Raw genomic sequence first — 25,111 nt, 5'->3', positions numbered from 1 at the left:
TGGTCTTCTTTTGTGTCCAGTGCCCAGAGAGGAAGGGAGGGTGGGAGAGCAAGTTCTAATTGAATCAAGAGGAAGGCCCATTGGGTCCTGCACCTGGTGAAAGAGAGCTGGGCATGCTTTAATTACAGTCTATTGTTGACAGGCCTTTGGTGGGTGTGAAACTGCTGAAATGAGAAGCTATTCAAATAGAGGTCAGTCCCAGAGACCTCACAGCAGAATGATTAACAAGGCAGTATGCTTTCAGGGCCAGCCAGCCAGAAAGAATAGGAAGTTGGCAACAGGGGCTGTGAGAAAGCAAAGTGAATGCAAAGAAAACTGAACTAGAATACTGGATTCCTATACGTTGGGGTTTTTTTTCTTTTTCTTTTTTTGGTGAGAAAGTATGTTTCTCACAAAAGGAAGTTCAGGCTCTTTTGGAAGAATCAGAAGAGCAGCAAGCTCTGTCTTTCTGTCTCTTTCTCCTTTTATAGAAAATGTGACGGAAAGGTCAACTAACTAAAAAAAAAAAGTGTGCTGCAGAAATCTTACTCACACACCAAATTCCCAAAATGTCCTTCAGTTATTCTCACATATGGTGGGACTATAGTGTGCCATTTCCCAATCCTTCACAGATAGGTTTGCAAAAAGAGAAATGGAGGGAAACAAGGGACTACTCTGGAATAAAGACCAAATGACTCCATTTAAAACAGCCATAGAAATGCCGTTGTTAATTCTTGCCTCTCAACCTCTGGACTTCAAAATGCTTTGCCATCTACCTCTGGATCCCATTTCTCTCCCCTGACTGTTTTACTGCTATTATACCCAAGGGCCACTCTTTCGATTTCGGTGGGGGTGGGGGCCTCTGTGCAGCCACATTTATGCCACCCAACCCAGCCACACCATAAAGCCTGGGATCCCCCCCACCCCATGGCTCAATCCCAGCAAAACTGTATTTGTAATTATTTGAATGTTCTTGTCCTGACTCGTATTTATTGATTTTATTGGAGTTGTTAAGGCCGCCCAACTCCAAGAAGACTCTGGGCAGTGTACAATAAGTTGCTTTTCTTTGCTGCACTTTCTGTGCACCAGAAGAAGTAAAGCCCTAACTCACTTGAAGAAAGTCAGGTAGCTGAAGCATCACTTGGGGAAGTTTTCTTTGAAAGAACACAGTACGGAAGAGGCCAGGTCTAGTCAGCTAGAGTAAATTACTGCTGTTTTTTCCACGAGTGCTGGAGACTTCTGATGAAAGCTTTATGCTATAGGAACAAAAGGCAGTGTCTTTGGGGAAGGTTTCCTAAAGGTTGGCCTTCGCCTCTTTAAATGCTGGGCTCACAAACTGGGAAATTGATTGCGAGCTTTCTTTTGTCATCTTCTCCCTAGGAATCTGGATCATAACGAGATTTCGGGGACAATAGAAGACACCAGTGGAGCATTTACAGGCCTGGAAAACCTAAGCATGCTGTGAGTATCGGATAAGTTTTGCTTCTAGAAAACAAAAGTTGTTTTTCCAAATAATGTTGTGTAGCTGTGTGTATTTTAGGACTGGGATGGGAGAAGGTAGGGCATCTGTTGAGCTCGTGACATGCGTAGGGCAAATATTTTTATTAACAGCACATGCCTTAGAAGCTCACTCGGCAATAGTTCAAGCTCTGAGTATCCTTTTTTTTCTTAGTTTGTAGATCTCAAGAGTTGTGTTGTTAAGAATAAAAGACAGTCACCTTATTTTATGAACCTCCAATTATAAATTTGTTTGCAAAGCCAGTTTCACTTCGTACTCTTGACACATTGCTTATTACCTGATGCTTTGTGTCTTCCAGTGCAAGTGAGACATACATTTTATTTTTGTTGCGTTGTGTTCAGATGAGGATCTTTTAACCAGGAAATGCACTCAGCTTTTGTTCTAGTGGAGATTATAACACTGGTACAGGTAGTCCTCGAGCTACGACCGTTTGGTCAGTGACCATTCCAAGTTATGATGGCACTGAACAAATGGTGGTTACAACTGGTCCTTGGAGTTTGGGTCATCCCAGCACCCCCACGGTCACCTGACCATGATCTGGTTACGTGACAACCCGTTCACACTTACAAGTCAATGGGGAAACTGGCAGGGAAGGTGGCAAGTCACTGGGGTAAGTCTCCCCCACCTGTTCACCCTCCCCAGACCCTCTGCACTTGTGCTTCAATCCTGCATATCCTCCCCAGCCCACATGGCACCTCTTGCACACCCTCTCCAACCCGCACCATGCCTCTCATGCACCCCCTCACCCCCTCCCCGACCTGCACGGCCCCTCTCACACCCCCCCACACCCCCTCCTCGACCCATCCCATGCCTCTCATGCACCCTGTCTCGCACCCTCCCCGACCCACCCCTTCATTCCCTCCCCACCCAGCAGCAGCCACGTACCTGCCTGCAGGCCTGGGACTTGCAACTTCCTGCTAGCTTCCCCACTGACTTTGGTTGTGGGAAGCTGGCAGGAAGTTGCCTCACTTAACGACCATGATATTCAGTTAATGACAGCAACCGGGACTGCAGGGATTGCCATCACTAAGCAATGCGCTTTACGACCGCATCGCTTAGCTACAGAAATTCTGGTCCCAGCTGCCATCGTAAATCAAGGCCTACCTGTATTTCACAGGTAAAGATAGTATAACTTTTTGATTTCAGGGGGATAAAAGTAGATCATTGTTTTTTTAGGCACGCAGGCCTGCTTTAGTTATTTTTATATTATTGAAAAGGCAGAATAATACTTTGCTAAAATACTCCAATTAACAGTGTCAGCCAGAAAGCCTGAGAGATTAAAATACCGATTTTCTTATTTTTATTTTTTGCTTCAGTATCAGCAGGTCTGGTCCCAGGGCTCAGGATGCTTATATAAAATACTGAGTCAGATGCCAGTTCCTCCAAAATAGAAAGATGTATACTATGTATGTATGTATGTATGTATGTGAAAGACAGGTGGAAAATGTTGTGGATGAGAGAAATCATTCTACAAATCTAGTCAGTGAAACCACACAAGAGAATCTAATCCCAAATCTGCCTAGTCTGTTCTTTTACACTGATTTTAATACAGGAAAAGATGAAGTAAAGATTTTGTTCTGTAAAAGTGATCATGACTTTAAGATACAGCATGAGAATTTAATTCAGATTTAAGCCCCAAAACTGTGAGGCATAGTTGTCAAGAAAACCACTAAAAAGTGATTTAAGATAAATATCTAACCTTGGAAAATTGATGAAAACAGGAAAATTTTCTCTTTTCAAGTTAACTATGTCTCCAAACTTATGAGTAAGGATTTCCTATTATTGAAAAACTGTAGAGGGTTCCTGCTCCCCCTAATCCTTTGATGTGCCTTCAGGAGACCATTACATGCCATACTGTGAAATTGACTAAAAGCTTAGCTTTGTTCGGATATTAGGCCTCACATGATTACAGATGCGTGAAGGAGAGAGTGCTCCACACTCGTTCACTTGTTGCCCCCACCTTTAGCATTATGTCTGTTGAAGGCACTATTCCCCATAATTCGCATACTAGGCAGCTGGCTTGGAAGGGATCACTCCAAACAAAAATCAGAACTCTGTGTGATCAGGTTTCTTAATTCTGCAGGGAGCTTCTGCAGAGAGAGAGAGAGCGAGCAGATTCCTCTCTGGAACTTGCCCTCCAGAGTGAAGTTGGTGGGTGGGCTGTAGAGTTGGCCAAAGACACACCAGCAGGAAAGAGCCAGTGACTATGCTTGTGCACTCTCTCACACAGATGTGCTTCATAAGAGCAGAGTAGAGAAAGTCATTCATACTCACTTAAGCCTAGGCACCATTTGGGCAGAGCCATGTAAGGTGAAGGATTCAATGTCTTTCACTTTTACCTGAGACTCTTACTAAACTTCTGAAAGAAGTAGATAGGATACTCTGTACTAAGACTCTGAACCTGTGCATTGGATCCATGCTATACCTGAGTCTGTGGGCAGCCAGAAAGAATGTCTGTGGCTGGATCTTTGAAGTGATTAATGCTTCTCTAAGGAAAGGTGGAAAAGCTGGTGGTCTGCCCTCTCTTGAATACACCATCTCTTTCTTTTTTTTAAAATAACTTTATTGATTTCCACAGTATAGCTAGTATAGATAAGACAGAGTACAGAACTAAAAAAAAAACTATAGAAGTGCAGAATTAGATAGAAAGCAGAAAAAGAAAGTGACTTCTGACCTTCTCCAGTACAGATATAAATACGTTTTATACAGATAAAATTAGCGTTAAACCTTAGTAACATTATTTCTATAAAATCAAACCATGTAATCATCAAAACCCAAAATCAAAATTTCATTTTTTTCAGACACAAGCATATAATCCAGAAGTGGTTGCCAAGTAGAAACAAAGTCAGACACGGTATTTTATTGTAAACCACCCAGAGTCCTCCTTTCTTGGGGGAGATGGGTGATAATAGAAGTTTGATAGATAGGTGGATGGATGGATGGATGGATGGATGGACAGACGGACGGATGGATGTTCTCATATCAACACTGTTAACTTAGCCATTTGGGCCAGTTCCATTAGTTTAGTCATCCATTCTTCCAGTGTAGAGATTTGTGGGTCTTTCCATCTTTGTGCATATAAAAGTCTTGCTGCTGTAATCATATATTGAATAGACCATCTCTTGTCCATAGTGGACAACTTTCACCCGTTCTGGAATCTTCCCTTTCTGGGGAAGGCTATTGAAAAGGGAGGGGTGAATCAGTTAGAGGCAGAAGTGTACACAGGATTCAATGTTTTGTCAAAATGACAAACAGCCGTGCTGTTGTGATGCAAGCTCCACCTACTTTGCACATGCATGTGACATCATAGTGTTTACACAGGGAGTAGGCCTTGCATTGTGATGGTACAACACTATTTAAGGAAAGAACTACCACCACCCCCATTCTGGCAGATGGTTCTGTTAGAGGTTAGATTATCTAGGCCTGGACATGGAATGGAAATAGTATTGGTTGCTGTGGTGAATGAATATTGGAACGTGGATGAGGTGAGGTGAGGTGCTCTTCCTGGTCCTATGAGATTCCTTGGCACCCTTTGATTCCATTAGCCACAGTTTTCTTCTAGGCTACTTGCAAAGTTGGGAGTTGGAGGCACAGTTTTAGGGTGGTTCCCCTTCTACTTAATATAACAGTTCCAGTCTGAATTCCCAGGAAGGAGCAGTCAAGTCCATGGTTGTTCCAGTGTGGAATATTGTAGGTCTCTGTCCTCTTGTCATACTACAGGTAGTCCTCACCTTACAACCATTTGAAGTTATGACAGCGCTGGAAAAAGTGACTTATGACTGTTCCTCGCACTTTTGACTGTTGCAGTGTCCCCACGGTCATGTGACCAAAGTTTGGGCTCTTGGCAACCGGCATGTATTTACAATGGTTGCAGCATCCCAGGGTCACGTGATCACCATTTGTGACCTTCCCAGGGGGCTTCTGACAAGCAAAGTCAATGGGGGAAGCAGGATTTGCTTAACAACAGTGTGATTCATTTAACACCCGTGGCAAAAAAGGTTGTAAAATTGGGTGCGACTCACTTAACCACAGCATCACTTAGTGATGGAAGTACTAGTCCCAATTGTGGTCATAAGTCGAGGACTACCTGACATCTATATGAAGCTGCTAAACCACCCGTTTAGGAGAAGTATCATTGTGATGCTGATGATTCTCAACTTTATAATACCACCCGAAGCTGGGCTACAGATGCCATGGAATTCTTGAGACTGTGTTTTCAGGCTGTGGGGGACTGGATAGGGAGAAACGAGCTCAGACTTAAGCCCTAGCAACTCAGAAGGGCCATTTATTTTTATTTATTTTATTTATTTATTACTCAAATTTAGCCACCGCCCATCTCCCCCAAAAGAGGGACTTGGTTTTCCTTAAACATCTAGGCTTTCCAGAAACCTCAGTTCCAATGGTTGCTCTAGATGGAGTCATGCTCCCCCTGAAGCAACAGGTCCATCACTTGAAAGTTCCTTGGAGTTGTGCCTGCTGCTTGAATAGCAAGCAGAAGCTGTGGCTGGGGGCCCCTACCTAGCTTTGGCTGGTGTGCCAGAAGTCCCTATCTAAACCAGGAAGTCTTTTGGTAACCCACACCCTTATCACCACACATTGAGTCTACTGCAGTATGTAAGACTGCCATTGAAAACAACTCAGAAGCTACAAGTGGTATCCAGTGCAGCAGTCAGGCTGCTAAATCAGATCTGCTATTGCAAAATAATGCCTATATTTCAGTTGCTGCATTGGTTGCCTCTTTGCTTCCAGGCCAATTCGGAGGACTGGCCTTTAAGTCCTATATGATAGGGCTTGCCTTACCCAATCTGTTTCTCCTGGGATGTGTCCTTTTGGTTAATTTTTTTTAATTGTATGTCACCCAGTTTTTGGAGTGATGTGTATATTTAATATAAATGAATAACATCTTTTGTTTGAGAAATCAAAATAAAGTTTTATATGCTGCGGGCTGCATTTAAACTGTCAGACTGAAGCATTTTACTGTATTAACATAAAGAGAGCTGGGGCGGGGGAGAGAGAGAGACTTAAGAGGAGACCTCTATATGGATTAATAATTACTTCAGTGTCTTAGAGATGGCTTTAAGAGTTCCTCTTTTGATCTGTATGGACAAGCTTCTGAAAGGGGGTGGCTGTGAGCACTCAAGCACCTTGTTCATCACATTGAAGGTGTTAACAGGGGAGAAAGGGGCAAATGTGTTGGCAGATGCTGGGAAAGCCTTTAGCCCAGGAGGTCAAAAAAGTCACACACCAAGCATTTCTATAAAAATAATTTATTTACAGAAAGCAAAAACAAAAGCAAAACATTTAAAGTACGTAGCTCCCTTTGGAGCAAGCCTTGCTCGCTACATATCAGCAGTGAGAAAAAAGAAGTGAGAAAACAAGTCCGGGCAGCTCCTCCCCTCCCCCAGGCTATTTGCATGAAGCACGTGAGAGGAGACAATCTAATACAACCCCTTCACCTGGCCAAAATGATTTGATACAATAGCAGTCTTAATCTATTAGTAGGAAAACCTCAACACTCCCCTTTTTACACTACAGATTAAGATGCATAACCGATCTTCTCTGACACCTTTATATGTCTTTCCATTCACATTACTTTACCATTATCTCCCCTTTGGTTCAACAGAAAGCTACTATTCTTCTTCCTGTGTTTTTCCAAACCTAGGTTATTATAATTCCAAGGCTTTTTTAATGTGAAATGGCTTTTCATGCAGGCTTCAAAATCAAGCCTTTGTTTTTCTGTTGATGTGAATAGCAGCAAATCATCAACATAAATGCAGAGATACATACAGCCTTGTTTGTCCTTCATATATACACAGGGATCTGCTTTTCCTTTTTCAAAACCAAAACTCTGCAGTTTTTCATCTACTTTTTGGTTCCAGGATCTAGCAGCTTGTTTTAACCCATAGATTGACTTCTGCAGTTCACAGACTAGATTCTCCCCTTTTTCATAGCCAGGGGGTTGCTGCATGTATAATCTGTGGTCTAAATCACCATAGAGAAATGCAGTTTGAATGTCATAGTGGTTAACTGACATTCCCTTGAGTGCAGCAACTTTTAACAGTAATCTAATTGATTCACCTTTAGTAACTGGTGCAAAAGTCTTGTCAAAGTCTAAATCTTTCCTTTGAGTGAACCCTTTTGCAACCAACCTTGCTTTATATTTTTGGATTTTGCCATCAGCATCCCTTTTCAGTTTGAAAACCCACCTACAACCCAGACAGCGTTCATTGGGAGGTAGATTTACCAGTTTCCATGTTTTATTTTCTTTCAAGGATGCTAATTCCTGTTGCATGGCAGAATGCCAATTTTGTGCAATCTCTGGTGGTAAAGCATTCACTTGTTCTAAAGACTCAGGTTCTGTGAATATGTGAAAAGCCTTTACTGATTCAGCCTGAAAACGTGATGGAGGAACGCCTTTATTACTCCTCTGAGATCTGCGAGGTAATACAGGGCTTAAATTTTGACTCCTATCACTTTCCTGAGAGCATCTATCTCATCAGACAGATCTTCAGTTTGCTTTTCTGGTTTAATGTCCTCATCAGGCAAAAAATCACCATCAGCAAGTCCTTGCTGTTCTCTTGTGGTGGTCAGTTCAACTGGAGAGCTAGAATTTAATCTCCCCCAGTTTTGTTCAGCAAAAGAAGCGCTTTTGCTAATTATTAATTTCTCTCCCATTATGAACCTGTAGCTCCTCTGGCTTTGTTCATAGCCAACAAAGATGGCTTTCTTTGTTGTGGGGCCTCCTTTCCTTCTCTGCTGTTTTGGAATGTGAACCCAAGCAGTGCTACCAAACACTCTAAGATGGCTTACCTTTGGTTTCACACCATAAAACAAATGGAATGGAGTGTCCTGAATCAGAGTTATACAACCTGTTCTGTACATAACAAGCAGTCGATAAAGCTTCTCCCCAGTACTTAAAACATAATCGTGAATCTTTTAACATGCATTCCATCGCATTTTGCAAGGTTCTGCCCTTTCTTTCAGCAACACCATTTTGCTGAGGGGTGTATGGGTTAGAAAGAATTTGTTCTATCCCTTTTTCCACTAGGAACCTTCTGAATTTGTGAGAAAGGTATTCTCCTCCTCTATCACATTGAAGTGCAGATACAGGCCTAGGGAATTTTCCATTTGCCCATGTCACAAAACTTTTAAATTTCTCAAATGCCTCATCTTTATGTTTTAAGATGTAGATAAATGTGTATCTTGAGAAATCATCAATGATGGTCATTGCATACCTTGCTTGTCCAAGACTTGGAGCAAAAGGACCAATAATGTCAGAGTGTACAATTTCCAAAGGTCTAGTTGTAACTCTGTCACTGTGCTTACTCACAGGAGCTTTCAGTGTTTTGCATTCTTTGCAAACTACACAGTCTAAGTACTTATTACAGGGTTTTATCTTTAGGTCAGCACACAGCTGTGGCATTTGTGCTATATACTTGAAATTAGCATGACCAAATCTCCTGTGCATCAGGTGTACACATTGGTCATGATATGGTGTGTTGCCAACTGCAGCCTTGCAGCTTGGCTTCCTTGCATTTTGCACAATGTACAAGGAGTCTTTTAACATACCAGTAGCACACAATTTCCCATTTTTACGTATCTCACAACCATTTTTCTTAAATGTTATGATATACCCTGTTGCAGCCAATTTTGCCACAGATAAAAGGTTTGATTGTAAATTTGGCACATACAACACACCTTTTACAGTTTCTCCTAAGCAGGATAAATACAAGTCACCTTGTCCCATAATTTTGGTCACAGACCCATCAGCCAAAGATACACTTTGTCTTTCAGTTTTAGACAGTGACACAAAAGAGCTTTTACAATTACATAAATGACAACTGGCCCCAGAATCTAACACCCATACATCAGAATTACCCTTCTCAGCAACCTGTGCAATTTGGGTTGTCTGAAGAGCCTTCTTCTGTGTTGCCCTTGTGTTCTTCTGCTCTGTCTTTCTACTCTTGGGTCTCATGGCACAGTCTCTTTGCAAATGTCCAGCTGAACCACAAGTGAAGCATCGCTGGCTGGCTAGTGCTGTGGCCTCAGGTTCCTTTCCCTTCTTTTCCCTCATTTTCTGGTCTTGCAGCTTTCCAGAAGAGATGGGGGGGGATCTTTCCTCTCTCTTCTCCCATTCAGCGAGTAAGCACTGTGTAACATACGATGGGGTGAGGTCTGCTTCAGGCATAGCCTCCAGGGTACAAATCAGCGTGTCCCATGTTTCATTTAGTGAGGACAGGAGGATATAGGATTTTGTGAGAGGTGTAAATTCTATTCCTCTCTCCTGCAACTCAACAAACAGCTGCTGAATATAATGCAGGTGCTCAGGAGGGCTATCTCCTTCTGCAAGGTAGGCTCTGTACACCTTTTTCGTCAGAGTAACTTTACTCCCTGCTGTTGCCTTTACATATAAGTCTCTCAAAGCGTCCCAAAGTTGCTTTGCAGACTGCATGCCTCGCACGTGGACTAGCTGATTGTCCTCAACTCCCAGGATAATGGTGGCTCTAGCCCGCTCATCCTGTCTCAGCCATTCAGCATTGGGATTTTGGGGGTTTTGCTCACCAATTTGCAGCCAAAGATCCTCTCTGCGAAGATACATTTCCATCTTCAGGGCCCAATTCAAATAGTTGGTCTCTGATAGGCGCTCCAGAGGCATCGCTGAGGGCTGGGAGGTAGCCATGGCTTCTTCCTTCTTTTGCAAGTCACCTCAGCTAGCTTCTTTGTCCTGCAGACCGGCAGTTGCTGGAAAATCTCCAGGTGGCTCCAAAGAAAATCTTCACAGGTCTTTGCTACCTGCCTTTAAATTGTGCACGAGGTGTGGAGCTGACCTCTCTTTTCTCTCTGGGTTTTACTGCGTTGTTTACTGGGCACATAACCTGTTGGCAGATGCTGGGAAAGCCTTTAGCCCAGGAGAGGTCAAAAAAGTCACACACCAAGCATTTCTATAAAAATAATTTATTTACAGAAAGCAAAAGCAAAACATTTAAAGTACGTAGCTCCCTTTGGAGCAAGCCTTGCTCGCTACATATCGGCAGTGAGAAAAAAAGGAAGTGAGAAAACAAGTCCGGGCAGCTCCTCCCCTCCCCCAGGCTATTTGCATGAAGCACGTGAGAGGAGACAATCTAATACAACCCCTTCACCTGGCCAAAATGATTTGATACAATAGCAGTCTTAATCTATTAGTAGGAAAACCTCAACAAAATGAAGCCCTTAGCCTTCTTTGAATTATAGATTAAAGTTTCCCACTGAGGAGGGAGAAAGGCTAAATTAAAACATTGCCTCAAAAGAGCAATCCAGATACTACATTTGCAAAAACCAATAGCTAGAAACTATTTTGTAACTCAGCCCTAATTATTTAGACATTGCATTTCTTTGCACAGTTTTTGATAGGGTAAAGAGTGTCCATGGGAGTGATTTAAGTTCCATTCTTGTTGGGGAGGTAAACAAGAAACATTGCCTTGTCCACCAGCTCCTCATACTGTACCTGCAGTTTGTTAAAGTGGGAACAGAGATGTCACTGTATTTTGTGCTCTAGGCCAGTGTTTCTCAACCTTGGCAACTTTAAGATGTGTGGACTTCAACTCCCAGAATACCCCAGCCATCATAGCTGGCTGGGGAATTCTGGGAGTTGAAGTCCACACATCTTAATGTTGCCAAGGTTGAGAAACACTGGTCTAGGCATAACAAGCACCTTTTATTTGTTTATACATTTATTTCAGCCATTTTATATGCTGCTCAGTTTAAAAAGAAAAACCTCTAAGCAACTTACAAATAATACAGAAATAAAAATAAAAGAATAACAAGGAAAATATCCTTTCTTTTGGATGGAGATGCAGCAGAGAAGATTCTAATAAATAGCTAAACCAAAGTATAGGTTTGGGAAAATAGACCAACCATATGGAAAATAATTATCTCTATTCTGAAAGGGATGAAAGGTATTTTTACTAATTAATTAGTGACTCCACATATTCCTTCCCCACCTCTAAGCTTGAGGTAGCTTTTAACTACCAGTTGTGTTTCCTTGTTTGCAACCAAACTATGTGGGGATGAGGTGTTGATCCTCTTTTCCACCAATAATGGAAGGCCTACCTCTCAAGAGGCCTCCTGGAAATGCTCAACAAAGTGCTGAGAATCGCGTTGTCAGAAATTTGGCTTTCTCACACAGCTATGGTTCCCAGAATTTTACTGAAGAAACCATGAGAATTAAATCAATTTTTAAAATTCGAAATGCAGACATGATCTAACTTCATCATATCTCAGTGGTGGAACATGAAGAATAGTTCAACCCTGATATATAAAGACTTCTGTCAGAGGTCTAAAGCATCTTTGTCAAGTCCTCAAATGTTTAAGTAGTATTCCTGTTTTTTTATATATGTATGTATGTCTAGGTAAACCTACCTTATTTCAAGTAAAGACTACCTTGAGTTAAGTTTGATCTCTGGATCTGTCCATGTAGTTTTGTTGCCACTGCTTTCTTCAGTCTAGCCTACAGCCTTCTTGGTGGTTTCCGGTGCAAATATTAACCAGGTTCAACCCTGCTTAATTTTTTTGAGATCAGCCAGGCTTATTTAGGTGCTGCTAAGAGCTATTAATCGTGGACATTGCACTGAGTAACATTCCCTAATACTCTCTTTGTCCACACAAGAAAGAACTACTCATAAGAAATGCATACATTGATGTGATCTTAATCTCTCAGTAGGAAGATCTTGAACATAACTTGCTCCTCATATCTGTTTCACATTTAGACTCATGGTCTCCTATTCTTAGGATTTGGTCACTGCGCATGTACTTACTTCAGAACAAATACCTTTATAATATTTTTTCATGCTTTCACTTCTTTTTTTTAGAAATTGCCAAAAAAAGGTACTGATTCAGAATATGAATAACATAGAATTCTCTATGATAAGGCTAGTAAAATAGACCATAGACTACAGTTTTGGATGAAGGCCTGTCTTAGTATCTATGGAGAATCTCACTGCATGAATTGTGTGTAAGATTTGCAAGCTGAAGGGTCTCCCTGACGTTACTAGGTTCTAATTGTGCTTGATTCATGTCTTTATTCAGGGGAGAGAGTTAAATATTTGTGTTAACAAAAAACTGAAATGAAAGAGGCATTCCAAAAGTCACCATACCATATCTTCCTGAATTAATTTGTTGCAGAAGTTTAATCTCTTCTGTCATCAGGGCTCAGGATGGGCTATATTGCATTTTTTAAAAAGGAAAATGCTAGAAATCAGATAAGTAAACTCTCAATATTATCCCGAGCCAAACTCCACAGGGCCAATTTAGCCCCAGCCATGGGACGCCAGCACAACTAGGAAAGTCTTCAAACATTTCTTGGATTGTAGGAATCAAGCATCTACCAGATTTGATTTCTTGATCAGAATATTTGAATGTCTCCCCGCAGCAATTTCTCTATGAGGAAGGCAGGGCCAAGCAGCAGTCATTCCATGCTAGAATTGAATGCCTGATTTGCCTTTTAAAAAATAGGTTTCTTAGTTAATACATACTGCAAAGAGTAAGTTAGTAATTTTGTTAAAGATTACAACAGTAAAAATGAATATAAACTAAAAAAATAAAAGAATAAAAAGGAAAAAAAATAGAAGATGCAGAAAAGAAAGAAAAAAATAGAAAAAATAGAAAGAGAAATAGAAAAGAAAGAAAAAATAATAATATAGGGAAAAATATATTAAAAATTAACTTCCCCCTTCATCACAACAAGTATAAACAATTTTAGTAACTTATCACCTTCTCTTAAAATTCACAGATGATCTCTTCTTCCCAGATCCCCATCTCTTATCTATAAACAAATCCTTAAAGCCTCGTTGTTTTAGTCCTGGTCTGCAAAAGTCCATTAAGGGTTACCAGACATGACAATATATCTTTCAGCCTTGATCAAATAAACCAACTTTATATTCCTTCCTTTTACTTATAACAATCTTGATCTTTAATCCCTTCAAATACTGTCCTAGAATTTGATTTCTTTTCATTTTTTCTTTGTCCCCTCTCACAAAATTCTTCAAAGCTTTAACAAGCCTCTTTTGTAAATCTAATATAGGAAAATTATTCAGGTCACTCTCTTGATTTTTTTACTTGTATGTTCCTTTTAATTATGAAGACATCAGCCAGTTTCTTTTGTATGTACAGTGTAACATCTTTTTCTATGTAATTGTTGTAGCCTATCATTTTTAAATCCACTTTCAGATCAGTCTCAGTCTTGTCCAGTAAAGCATGTTCCTCTTCCATAACATCTTTTAAAGATAGTCTATCTATAGAGGCAGACATTATTAAAATTAACTTCTGGATCCATTGTTCAAAAATATCCTTCAGTATGTTAAAATATTTAGCTTTATTCTGTAATTGTAAGTTGAGTTTGAGTGTTCTTTTCCTTTAGTTACAATGTTTAGTTTCTTCTAGTTCCCTCTAGTGTCCGATTTTTAAAGTCTTCTCATGTTTTTTTTTTAAATTCAAAACAAAAGCATTTTCCCACAGGAAGGATTCTTTATAATTAATTCCAAAACCTTATTTCAAATTTATCTGGGCCCATAGCCCGTTTGTAACTTCATAAAATCAAGTTTTAATCACCCTTTTGCTGTTTATTCCCCCTCCAAAAATTTTTAGTCCTTAAACTTGTATTTAAAACTTCTTTCAATAAGGATTGAAGGAAACTCACCTGGTGTTTTCAGACATGTTGATCAAAAGGTTCCTAACATGAAAAGCCATTAACAATCACTTTAGGAAATTGGTTAGAAAGAAGTATGCAAACTTAGTGGTGCCGACCACAGTTTGAGCAAGATGGCTATTTCCTCATCTCCCAGAGCTCTAAACCTCCAGAGTCCACTATTGTGTGGTCTCCTCACGAGGAGCAGCTGTCTGGAACACTTGTAGGCGATCTCAAGTCCTCTCCTTGTCTGGAGAGGAATTATGAAGAGCTGGTCTGCTTGCCAGCTCTTCATTCCATCGTGGTCGTCAGCTTCGCTTTTTGCGGGGCCATCTTCACTCCGCCATTTCTTCCCCAGAAATCACAAAGTGTAAGAAGACAATGAAGCTAAACCCAGATGCTACAGTGTGCCAAATCCCACGACCTTGGAGTTTCATGATTTTGATCTATAGAAGCTTGCAATACCAAGACTTTTGGTCAGCTTGGCTATTAGAAGGGAACTGCTATACTTTCTGTTAAGCAAACAATCTTATAAAAAAGAGAACTAATTCCCCATCTTAGCTCACTTTTAGGTTCTGTTGGGAAGTAAATCATACATCCCCTGATAGTAAGCAAGTTCATAGGTATTCACTGGAAAAAATCTCTTAACTAAAAATGTTTCCACTTTTGGTGTAGTGTGAGCACAGAAGTCCACAATCAGCTGCCCCCCCCCAAGTTATTTTTCTATAATTAGAATAAAATATCTAACTTTTGTATGAAATTCTTGGGAAAAAAGACCTTGAAATGTTTTTGTCAGGATTTTTGCTAGCAAATCAGAAGGGAAGCATAAAGAGAATCTATGAGGCCAGGTAGCACTATAAAATAACTTTTGGTGCTTTTAGTGTCTAATTAATTTCTGGGGGGGGGAGAGAGAGTTCTACCCAAAGCAAAGATATTTTGTCCCTGATCTTTGAAAAACGTCAGTTAAACTTTTTGTGTTGGAGGTAACTGATTCCAAAAATTCTCCATCCTCTCCACTCTCCGCCCAAACATAGCATGGAACTCCCCAAACTTTGAAAAAGTCTGAAACCTTGGGGTCTGTTTTGTAAGCTATTTATTACGAAGATCAGGGGTTAAATGCATGGTGGTGAGTCCAGTTCTTGTTTAAACGGTGTCTGGGCGAAGGTCACCTCCCATCCTGACCCACCTTCCCCCCTTTCCAAAGCCAACCTGCATTTCTTAACCCAGCACAGAATGTCCTGTGTAAAGCTATCATCACTACTAAGTTCTAATAAAGATAAAAGTATTTAATTTCACGGAAAGGGAGAGCGTATTATGCCTGCTTCGGCTTCCTTAATCTTGACAGATTGTATTTCCAGCGCCTTACATGGAGATGGTTCATCAGATAGATGCTGGCTAATTGGGGTCTTTTCTTCCTCTCTCGCTTCTCTTTCTCCCCTCCCTCCTCTGGCTGCTGCTTATCTGGCGCTGGGTGTTTGGCAACTGCAGGACTCTGTTTGGAAACAAGATCAAGTCTGTGGCCAAGGAGGCGTTCTCTGGCTTGGAGGCCCTGGAACACCTGTGAGTAACCCACAAGGCTTTGCAGGTTTGAAGAGGAGGGGCCGGTGGGAGAGGGGAGGCCTTCCAGGAATGGCTGCTGCAGTGGCCTGCAAGCAATTTAATAGCATCTCTGTAAGCTGAGAAGCCCCGTTCCTAAGAGCCAGCTGCTTCCTTCTCATTATAAGTCAGTTCCAACTTTGGGTCTGTTTTTTTTTCCTGCTACGAAGAGAGTTGTAGAACACATGGCCAGTTGCATGTTCTTTTTTCTTTTTTAACCTACATTGGAATGCCTCTTTTTTTATTCACAAAAATCCTAACCTAGCTGGGAAAATATTTTCCCTTTCCCAATATCTTGGGAAAGCCAGTTTGGTCTAGTGGTTAAGGCAGCGGGCTAGAAGCCAGGAGTCTGTGAGTTCTAGTCCCCACAAAAGCCGGCTGGGTCACCTTGGGCCAGTCCCTCTCTCTCAGTCCAACTCACCTGACAGGATGGTTGTTGTGGGGAAAATAGGAGGAGGAAGGAGTATTAGGTATGTTCGCCGCCCTGAGTTATTTATAAACATAATAAAGGAGGGATTATAAATAAATAAATAAATATCTTGAGGTTGCATCTTTTTGCTCTGTTCTTCCTTGCCACTGAACAGATGTGCAAAAACAGCTGTGGTAGAAGTATCTCATCATTAACCTTTGCTAGCAGGGTGGAAAAAGCAGGCCAGGCAACTTTAACTGCTGTTTTAACAGTTATGTCATTGCCTGAATTTATTTACAGGAAGGCAGGCCAGAGTGGCAGGAAAGCTAGTAAAGTATCAGAGGATCTAAGATCGGCTTCACTCCCGTCATTCTCCCTTTGTTGCCCTCTGCTGGCATTAAGGACAGTACTTGGTAGAAAATATGTCAATCATATTAGGAGTCCTAAAGCCCCCTGGGGTCATTTTGCTTGAGGGTTGTTTTGTTTTACTTTGTTTTTTGCATTTGCTAATTTTTTAAACACACACTTTTCAAAACCCAAAGAGGAAGAACACCATTTTAGAAGAGGCATTTTCTACTCCTTTTTTACCTAACCTCTTTTGAACAGAGAGGGCAGGCTGGATAGTGAGTTGGGGGGTTGGCAGTGAGCCCCCTTCTCCCCATCCTATCGCTCCCTTACTTTGTGCAAAAGCTCCCCTGGGCATGAATCCTTCCTTGCAGGAACTATAACTTGTCTTTAAAAAATGTGCTCTTTTTGTATAACCTTCCTGTTTTTACTCATGTGCAAATGACTACAAATTGCAACTAAGATATCTTTGCTTGGGGACCAGCCAACTGAAGACATTTATATATATCAAATTTAGTTACCACCCATCTCACTCAGAGAGCGACTCAATTTTAATTTAAAATAATGTGTGTTTCTATGAAGTAGATCCCGGAGTTGTGTCTTTTGCTGTTTTTCCCCCGGCGTAGTTGGCTGAAGTTCTAAACTTCTTTTCTTTCTGTTCTTTCTATTTTGTCCAAATCTCATTGCAGAGAAGGAGTGGGATTCCTTTGGAAAGGGGTTGGGTGGGCGGAGGGGGGTTAAAGTTTTAAATGCTACATGTTCTTTGCTTCAAGTACAATTTTTCAGCAATTGGCCAGCTGAAATGCTAAAGACTTTGGTATTTAAAATGCTGGCAATTTTACCAAGCAATTGGAACTGGTTTGTGTATGCAGATGTACAATTTAAAAAAAAATCCACCTTAAGTTATTAAAATAAAATTGATTGAGAGTAGTACTACTCATGGGCCAGTTCATATGTAACATTAAATCACAAGGATGAGCTGCACCAAACTCCATTTCAGTTTTGCATTATGTCCAAGGTGTAATATGCAGTTAATCTGTACTTTAACTGGCTAGCAAAAAATATGCATATACAGGTAGCTCATGCGTAACAACCACAGTTAGGACCAGCAACTCTTTCACTAAGTAACGTGGTCATTAGCAAGACATCACATGACCATGACAGACTTACAATGTCACTTCCGCCACAGTCATTAAGCAAATCACCTGTCATTAAGTGAGACATCACATGACCCTGACTTGCGATTTTACTGCTAGCTTCTCCATTGACTCTGCTTGTCAGAAACCAGCTGTTGAAGCATGTAAATGGTGATCATGTGACTGCGGGACCCTGTGATGGTCGTGAACACTGGCTGGTTGCAAAAGCCCTGAATCTCAATCATGTCACCATGGGGACGCTGCAACAGTTGTCAGTGTGAGGGCTGGTCATACAGTTACTTTTTCTGCTCCATTGTAACTTCAAATGGTCACTAAACAGGGCAGTTGTTAAGCGAGGACTATATAAGATAAATAAAATTGTATTTTTTCACTAATCACCGTTGGGATTCATTAAAATAGAAAATAATAGAAGTTGGATGTGAAGGGAAAGTGGGCAGATGAGAGACTTACTGTGACATGTCCTGATAAAGTTAGTGTGATGTGCAAATGCATTCAGGCCCTAATTCTGCACTTCCTCTGTTTACTAGGATCAAAAATATTATGAGTAAATGGAAAATCACGAACTATTTAAAAGAGACTAAACCTACACAGAGTTACCTTTGTGCCACCACAGTCCATTTTGTATGTGTATAAATTAAAATAATTGCTTACTTTCTATAGGAACCTTGGGGATAATGCCATACGGTCTATTCAAGAGGATGCCTTTGCAAAGCTGAAGAACCTGAAAGAACTGTAAGGAATGAATGCTGTTAAGTGTGTGCTGAATATTTTGGTCCATTTTTGTGACGTTTCCTCCAGTGGCTCCTCCCTCCAATGGCTCCTTTTCCCTATTATCAGTAATTCCAATGTCCCCCGCTTTCTGCTGGTTCCTTCTTACAAGCTATTTTTGCAAGACAGCAGATGTCAGAGAGTGACGTTCCATAACAAGTGAAATTAAATCTTCCCTGTGGTTGATTTCAGTGGGCTGCATCTCTGCCTTTACCCATTTTGGCTCAAGACGTCCAAACACCTGTCCTCTGGTTAAATAGGGCATATAGGGGGATACCTGCCCTCCACCCCGCTTTTGTACCTGTGTGATGAAATTTCAGTAATAAGCTGTCTTTGAATGTGATCCTTGAACCCATTTAGAACGGGAGAATTACAAGTGTGTTAGTGAGTCTGTCACTTCAGCTATGTGAGCAGACCCTTGTTTAGCACATTCATTAATAAATATTCTGTCTTGTGATATATATTCTGTCCTTTCCCTCTCTCTAAACTAGTGTGTGGCTTATACAGAAGATGTCCAGAAGCTAAATTTACAAGTTCACTGTGTAAGGGGGAGGGAGGGAAGCCCTATACATGGCTCTGTCCAAAACCAGCCAAGAATCACTTAGACTTTGTTTTATTTAAACATAGGATAGTGGGGTGCCTTTATTCATGTGGTAAATCCGATAAATGGTCATCCGATAAATGGTATTTGTGGATTTAATGAGTATGTTCGTTTCTACTTGAGGTATTGGCACAACCATTTAGAGGTATGCAAAGTAATTTGGAAGGTCTGCCTCAAGGGGAGGTGACGACCACTAAGCTAGGTTTCAAGAGTAGATCAAAAGATTAATGGAGAATAGGTTTACGAATGGCGATGAATCAGGGAGTTTCTTAAAAGCAACTTATCGTGCCAATAAATAGCAGCTACTGTGCAGCAGTTGTCAGAATTAATTGTCCCAATACTGACTTTATGACCTGCTTGAGAGCATCCCAAAGAATTCTGATAGCTATTGTGGAAAAGAAGATGCTGGATTGAATGTATTTGTGGCTACTGCAGAACTATTTTTCTTAAATTCTGAATTTCAAACCTATTTTTGGTAGCCTCTGCATCTTTAAATATTGCACCTCTCCCCTTAAGAAGTTTTAATACTCGCCTATTAGATTGGAGTTATCCAGCGATTACTTACTGTAGAATATTTATTTATTGTATATTTATTTATTCTATCCTGCCTTTATATCTACCTATCTATCTATCTATCTATCTATCTATCTATCTATCTATCTATCTCAAGGCTCCTCCTATTTCCCCCACAACAACAACCCTGTGAGGTGAGTTGGGCTGAGAGAGAGTGACTGGCCCAAAGTCACCCAGCCGGCTTTCATGCCTAAGGCGGGACTAGAACTCTCCTACCACGCCTGATTGGCTCTTGCGCTGAGAGAGAGTGACTGGCCCAAAGTCACCCAGCCGGCTTTCATGCCTAAGGCGGGACTAGAACTCTCCTACCACGCCTGATTGGCTCTTGCGCTGAGAGAGAGTGACTGGCCCAAAGTCACCCAGCCGGCTTTCATGCCTAAGGCGGGACTAGAACTCTCCTACCACGCCTGATTGGCTCTTGCGCTGAGAGAGAGTGACTGGCCCAAAGTCACCCAGCCGGCTTTCATGCCTAAGGCGGGACTAGAACTCTCCTACCACGCCTGATTGGCTCTTGTGCTGAGAGAGAGTGACTGGCCCAAAGTCACCCAGCTGGCTTTCATGCCTAAGGCGGGTGTGACCATGGTCCATTTAAATTGGGGCCCATGTCTTTGTTATCACACCCTTCTGTCATGAGCACTGATGGTGAGCAGGAGGGGGCCCCTATCCAGGGGGGAAAACGCATGCGTAGTAGTGAGGAGTTGAGCTGTCATTCAAAGAGACACAGAACAGACCCGCCTTGACTTTTGGGGCTTATCTGTCTGGGTTTTCTCATGCTTCTTCAGTTTGGTAGGATTTTCTGTCTAATGTAGCAGTAATAAAACACTAGAGACCTATTCCTCATCTCAGCGTGATTCCTGCTTGTCAGGACACCTTCCAAGTAAAATAAAAATTCCTTCCCTCCATTTACAGACAATAGCATTGTACTAATTGGTCAGATTCAGACTGTTAAATGAATCAGTTTGGAAAACCAGTTGAGTTTGGAGAAAAGCCTTTTCTGTACATGTGCAAAATGCAGTTGGTGCGCTGGATTGACTTGGAGGCAACAGATTGAGTGAATCAATCCAATTTATTTTTATTTAAAAGATTTATATAGCTGTCCAACTCGTGTAATTGCAACTCTGGACATGAAATAAAAATCAAACCAAAAAACAATGATTAAAAGGAAAAAAAACACAAGATCCGTAGTCACCATATCAAACAACAGATGGCTGGGGTCAACCATCACCTCCCAGGAGGGCTTACCTGTCATCCTGGCCCAAGGTCTGGAAATAAAACAAGGATTTTAAAGCTTTCCAGAAGGTTAACAGGATCAGAGCCATCCAAAACTCCAGGAGAGTTTTCCAAAGAAAGTTTTCCATTCCAAAGAACAGGCACTGCCACAAAGAAGGCTTGTCTCCCAGAATTCCAGTTCAGAAAGTTGATTTGAATCAACTCTCTTCACAACCCTAGTAATTACACTCCTCCCACATATGGACCATTTTAGATTCTCCTGCCATTTGGACTTTTTTACTTTTTACTCTTATTTATGTTTATTTGTTAGAATAATTTTATATTTATATATTTTATTTTATTGTATGGCTGTTGTTTTAATCAATTATTGTAAACCACCCAGAGTCCCCTGATGGGAGGAAATGGGCAGGGACAAAATGAATGAATGAATGAATTAATTAATTAATTAACTCTCCTGTATGGCACATGGGTGACCTTAAATAAACAAAAAGTTATAGGAGGTTCCCTGTTTACCTGTTTACCCTTCTTTCAGTGGAGTCCTTGGTGCTCTCTGAGCTTGGTTGTTTGCTTGCAGATGTTTCATTATCCGACTAGGTAACATCATCAGTGATGATGTTACCTACTGATGGTATTACCTAGTTGGGTAATGAAATGTCTGCAAGCAAACAACCAGGCTCAGAGAGCACCAAGGACTCCACAGTTCAGCCCTGAGCTACAGATACTCTCTTCTATTGTTACCTTTTTACTTTCCTTGGGCAACCTGACTAGTGGATAGAAAATGCCAGATATGTGGCTTGTATAATTATTGTTGTTGTCTTGATGCTCAATTCATTCATATCATTTGGTATTCTATTTTCCAAAATTCTCCTGTTTGTTAGACATTATCCTGCTAGAGACAATGGTGTTTGGATGGCCTTGAATGGTTTTGGGACCAGTGTATAAATGTGTAAAGATACCCTTTATTATGTGTGTGACTATCAGCTTTGCTGCCCTTGATGTCTTTCATGGGCAGCAAAGTTGATATTCATACAACTAATGAAGGCATCTTCACACACTTGTTTTTACACTTGTTTTTTTTACATTTCTTTGCCAGTTTTATTGAAAACATTTTATTGTGGGTTGTTCTTTGCTTCCTTCCAGCCGCATCAACAGCGAGAGCTTCCTCTGTGATTGTCAGCTCAAGTGGTTGCCACTTTGGTTAACCAAGCAAGAACAACAGCTGTTTGTGGAAGCCACCTGTGCCCACCCAGAATCATTAAAGGGCAAAAATATTCTTGAAGTGGTACCAGAAAGTTTTGTATGTGGTGAGTCTTTGCTGCTGCATGGTAATTTTGAGGTTGCTTTGGAGGGTAGCCCTGACGCAGGAATGACTATGTATTTTGTGGTCAGCTTATTATTTCATATGCAATGGAGTGCAGCATCTCCTTTCACTGGTTGCCTTCACCATTGAGCAGAACTGTAAATCATATTGACAGGCTCTATCAGGAGTAGTGATCCCAGATGGGAGCTTGGGGACTCATTTGGTGGTCATGGAAATTTGATGATGGGGAGTATTAGAGCTTGTGATGAGAAAGCAGTCACCACCTTTCTCAATGGCTTATCCTGCCTTGATTCATTTTAATCTGGTTTCCAGCTTGGTTGAGATGGCCTTGACTACTCCAGCAGCTGATCATTCTTGATCTCTTTGGCTTGACTTTTGTTTCAGCACACTGGTTCTATTTGCTGTTACTAAAGGAAGTCTCCTCTTACCTCTTTTTGTTGTCCTTACTGTATATTCCATTATTTGTATATTCCTTTATTTTTTTATGCTACCTTGAGTACTCAAAAGATAGGTAACTCATCGTCTCAAGAGATAAGTAGGAGTTATCAGATCAGTACAGGAAACTGAAAAGGAAACTGACTTCATAAATGTGCTTTGGAACCAGTGCTTGAGAGCCAGTACTGAGCAAATAAAATCCTTACAAGCACAGATGAATAATTTGTGTCCTACTTTATAATTTCTGAGCAGTGCAGAGCTAGTCCTGAGACAGACTTATCTGATACCCGTTCAATAGCCTACTTGAATTTTGAGGGTAAAGTTTTTTGCATCAGCTCCAAATTAGACACCACAATTAATGCAGATCCTCTTGGGTTGATGGGGCTTCATCTTATCAGAATGTATGGGTTTGGTTTCAATTAGTGTGACTGAGGAAACAAACAAAAATCTGTAGGGTTTGGATCAATATGTTTGTTAAGAACCATCAGGGAAGGTCTAAGTGGGTGGATCTACGGATTGATCAGTGCCTATTTACATGAGGGAGTGATGTCTACTGCCTTGAAGGAGGCAGTGGTGCAGATTCCCCCTAGACAATTCTGAGATTTTGGGTAATTATCACTCAGGTGGAGGAGATGGCCACCGTCTAGCAAACACTGGATTGTTTGAATAATTTCAGCCTGGCTTCAAACCTGGATACAGCTTTGATTGCCCTTGTTTATTTATTTATTATTCAAATTTCTATTACCGTCCATCTACCCCCAAAGAGGGGGACTCTGGGCAGGTTACAATAAAATTATCCCTTTAAAACCTCAACATATAAAGTCAAAATCCAAAATACTAAAATAATAAATAAATATAAAATCCAAGTGGGAGAATTTACATTCAGTAGGGAGAACTCTACGCCACCAGCCACCCCCAGGAAGAGCTGTTTCCCTTCCCATCCCAGGTGAGGTGGCAGAACCAGGTTTTTAAACCCTTCTGGAAGGTCGGGAGCGAAGGGGCCTGCCTTACCTCGGGGGGCAGAATGTTCCAAGGGTGGGCACCACTGCAGAGAAGGCTCGCCTCCTGGACCCCGCCAAGTGAAATTTCCTTGCCGATGGGATCTGTAGCATGCCCTCTCTGCATGATCGGGTGGGACAGGTCGATGTTATGGGGATGAGACGGTCCCTCAGAAGAGAGACATTAGGACCTTATTCCTGTTTTCAGAACCATGACCAGATTGGCAGTGAAAGATTTCAGTTTGGCCACAGGGCAGCTGAGGTTCTCTGAAGCCTCTGCTGTTTATGAAGCTCCATAATGGTCATCTGGCAAACTGGAGTTCAGTATCATCAGTATGCTTCATGGAGAAAGGAGAGAAAGAGTTGAGTTTATCAGTGTGATACATATTTTTCTGTTTGTGAATTGGCTTGGCTTGAGATGTTTTTCAGCTGCTAGTTCAGAGAACAGTTATAAGCAGCACAGCAACCATAAAGCTGTTGAATACCCATGTGCCTTTTTGAAAAAAGTGCTTGAAAAAAAAGAATTATTTAAAGGGTAAAGCCACAGCCAAAGTTGCACTTGGCTCATCTTCTTGTTAAACAAAATAGATCCAGATTTCTAAAAATCTTTGCCCTTTCTTCAGCTTGTTGATTGGTGCAGAACCAAAACTTTAGATACTTCTTAGTTTTGCATGGAGTATAACAGCATCAGAGAGCCCTCTTCTCATTTGAAAGTATAGACCAGTGTTTCTCAACCTTGGCAACTTTAAGACATATGGACTTCAACTCCCAGAATTCCCCAGCCAATTCTGGGAGTTGAAGTCCATACATCTTAAAGTTGCCAAGGTTGAGAAACACTGGTATAGACTCTTAACTTTGCTTGTGCACATTAATGAGGCAAAGCCTAGGCAAGAAATTAGACAGAATATTAAAGCATCCCAATCGCATGGAAAACCACCATCTCTGTCTTGCATGGATGCAATAATGTTATTCTATCACCTACTTTTTTTTTTGGAGGGGGGATGCATTTTATTTTAATTTTTTTTAAAATAACAAACAATGGTAAATAATAAATCCACCATATTTGACAGTGGTTGTAGCTACCCTTGTTTATTGCATTAAGTTAGAACAGTGTTTTTCAACCTCAGCAACTTCAAGGCATGTGGACTTCAACTCGTAGAATTCCCCAACCAGCATGCTGAAATAGCAGCATTCACTTAATAAATTTTACCTTCTACCCTATTAAAAACTGCAGTTTGGTAACAACCTTTGGAAGAGCTTCAGGGTTACACTGAAAACTTCCAGGGTTGGCACGTGGCTTTGTGGCCTTATGTGTTGTTCATTCTTGCCTTATGCGCTGAGCTGCAGATAGACAAGGCCTTGGAAACTCGCTTGGTCTAGCAGCAACTGCCGGCCATGGAGTTGTGACATCCCCCAGCGATGTACTACCACTCCTTGGGGGGGGGGCGCAAGGGGGCACTGCTGCTGCTGTCACTCAGGGCAGAGCTGCTAGTTGTGGCACAGCAGCTGAGTCATGCGG

The 25,111-nt window shown here is 41.2% G+C and overlaps 1 protein-coding gene across 1 annotated transcript in view; it reads left to right on the top strand.

The window, feature by feature from the left end:
* LRIG1 (leucine rich repeats and immunoglobulin like domains 1) overlaps positions 1–25,111 on the top strand; it is a 150,485-nt gene that overhangs the window by 110,635 nt on the left and 14,739 nt on the right. The window contains exons 9-12 of the mRNA XM_063291544.1: positions 1,360–1,440; positions 15,648–15,719; positions 18,327–18,398; positions 21,979–22,142. Of these exons, the coding sequence (XP_063147614.1) occupies positions 1,360–1,440; positions 15,648–15,719; positions 18,327–18,398; positions 21,979–22,142 (389 nt within the window). The remainder of the gene's footprint in view (positions 1–1,359; positions 1,441–15,647; positions 15,720–18,326; positions 18,399–21,978; positions 22,143–25,111) is intronic.

Source organism: Candoia aspera, chromosome 2, assembly GCF_035149785.1.
Source record: "Candoia aspera isolate rCanAsp1 chromosome 2, rCanAsp1.hap2, whole genome shotgun sequence".
In the NCBI taxonomy this organism is placed as follows: Eukaryota; Metazoa; Chordata; class Lepidosauria; order Squamata; family Boidae; genus Candoia; species Candoia aspera.
This window is presented reverse-complemented; position numbering and strand designations above follow the sequence as displayed.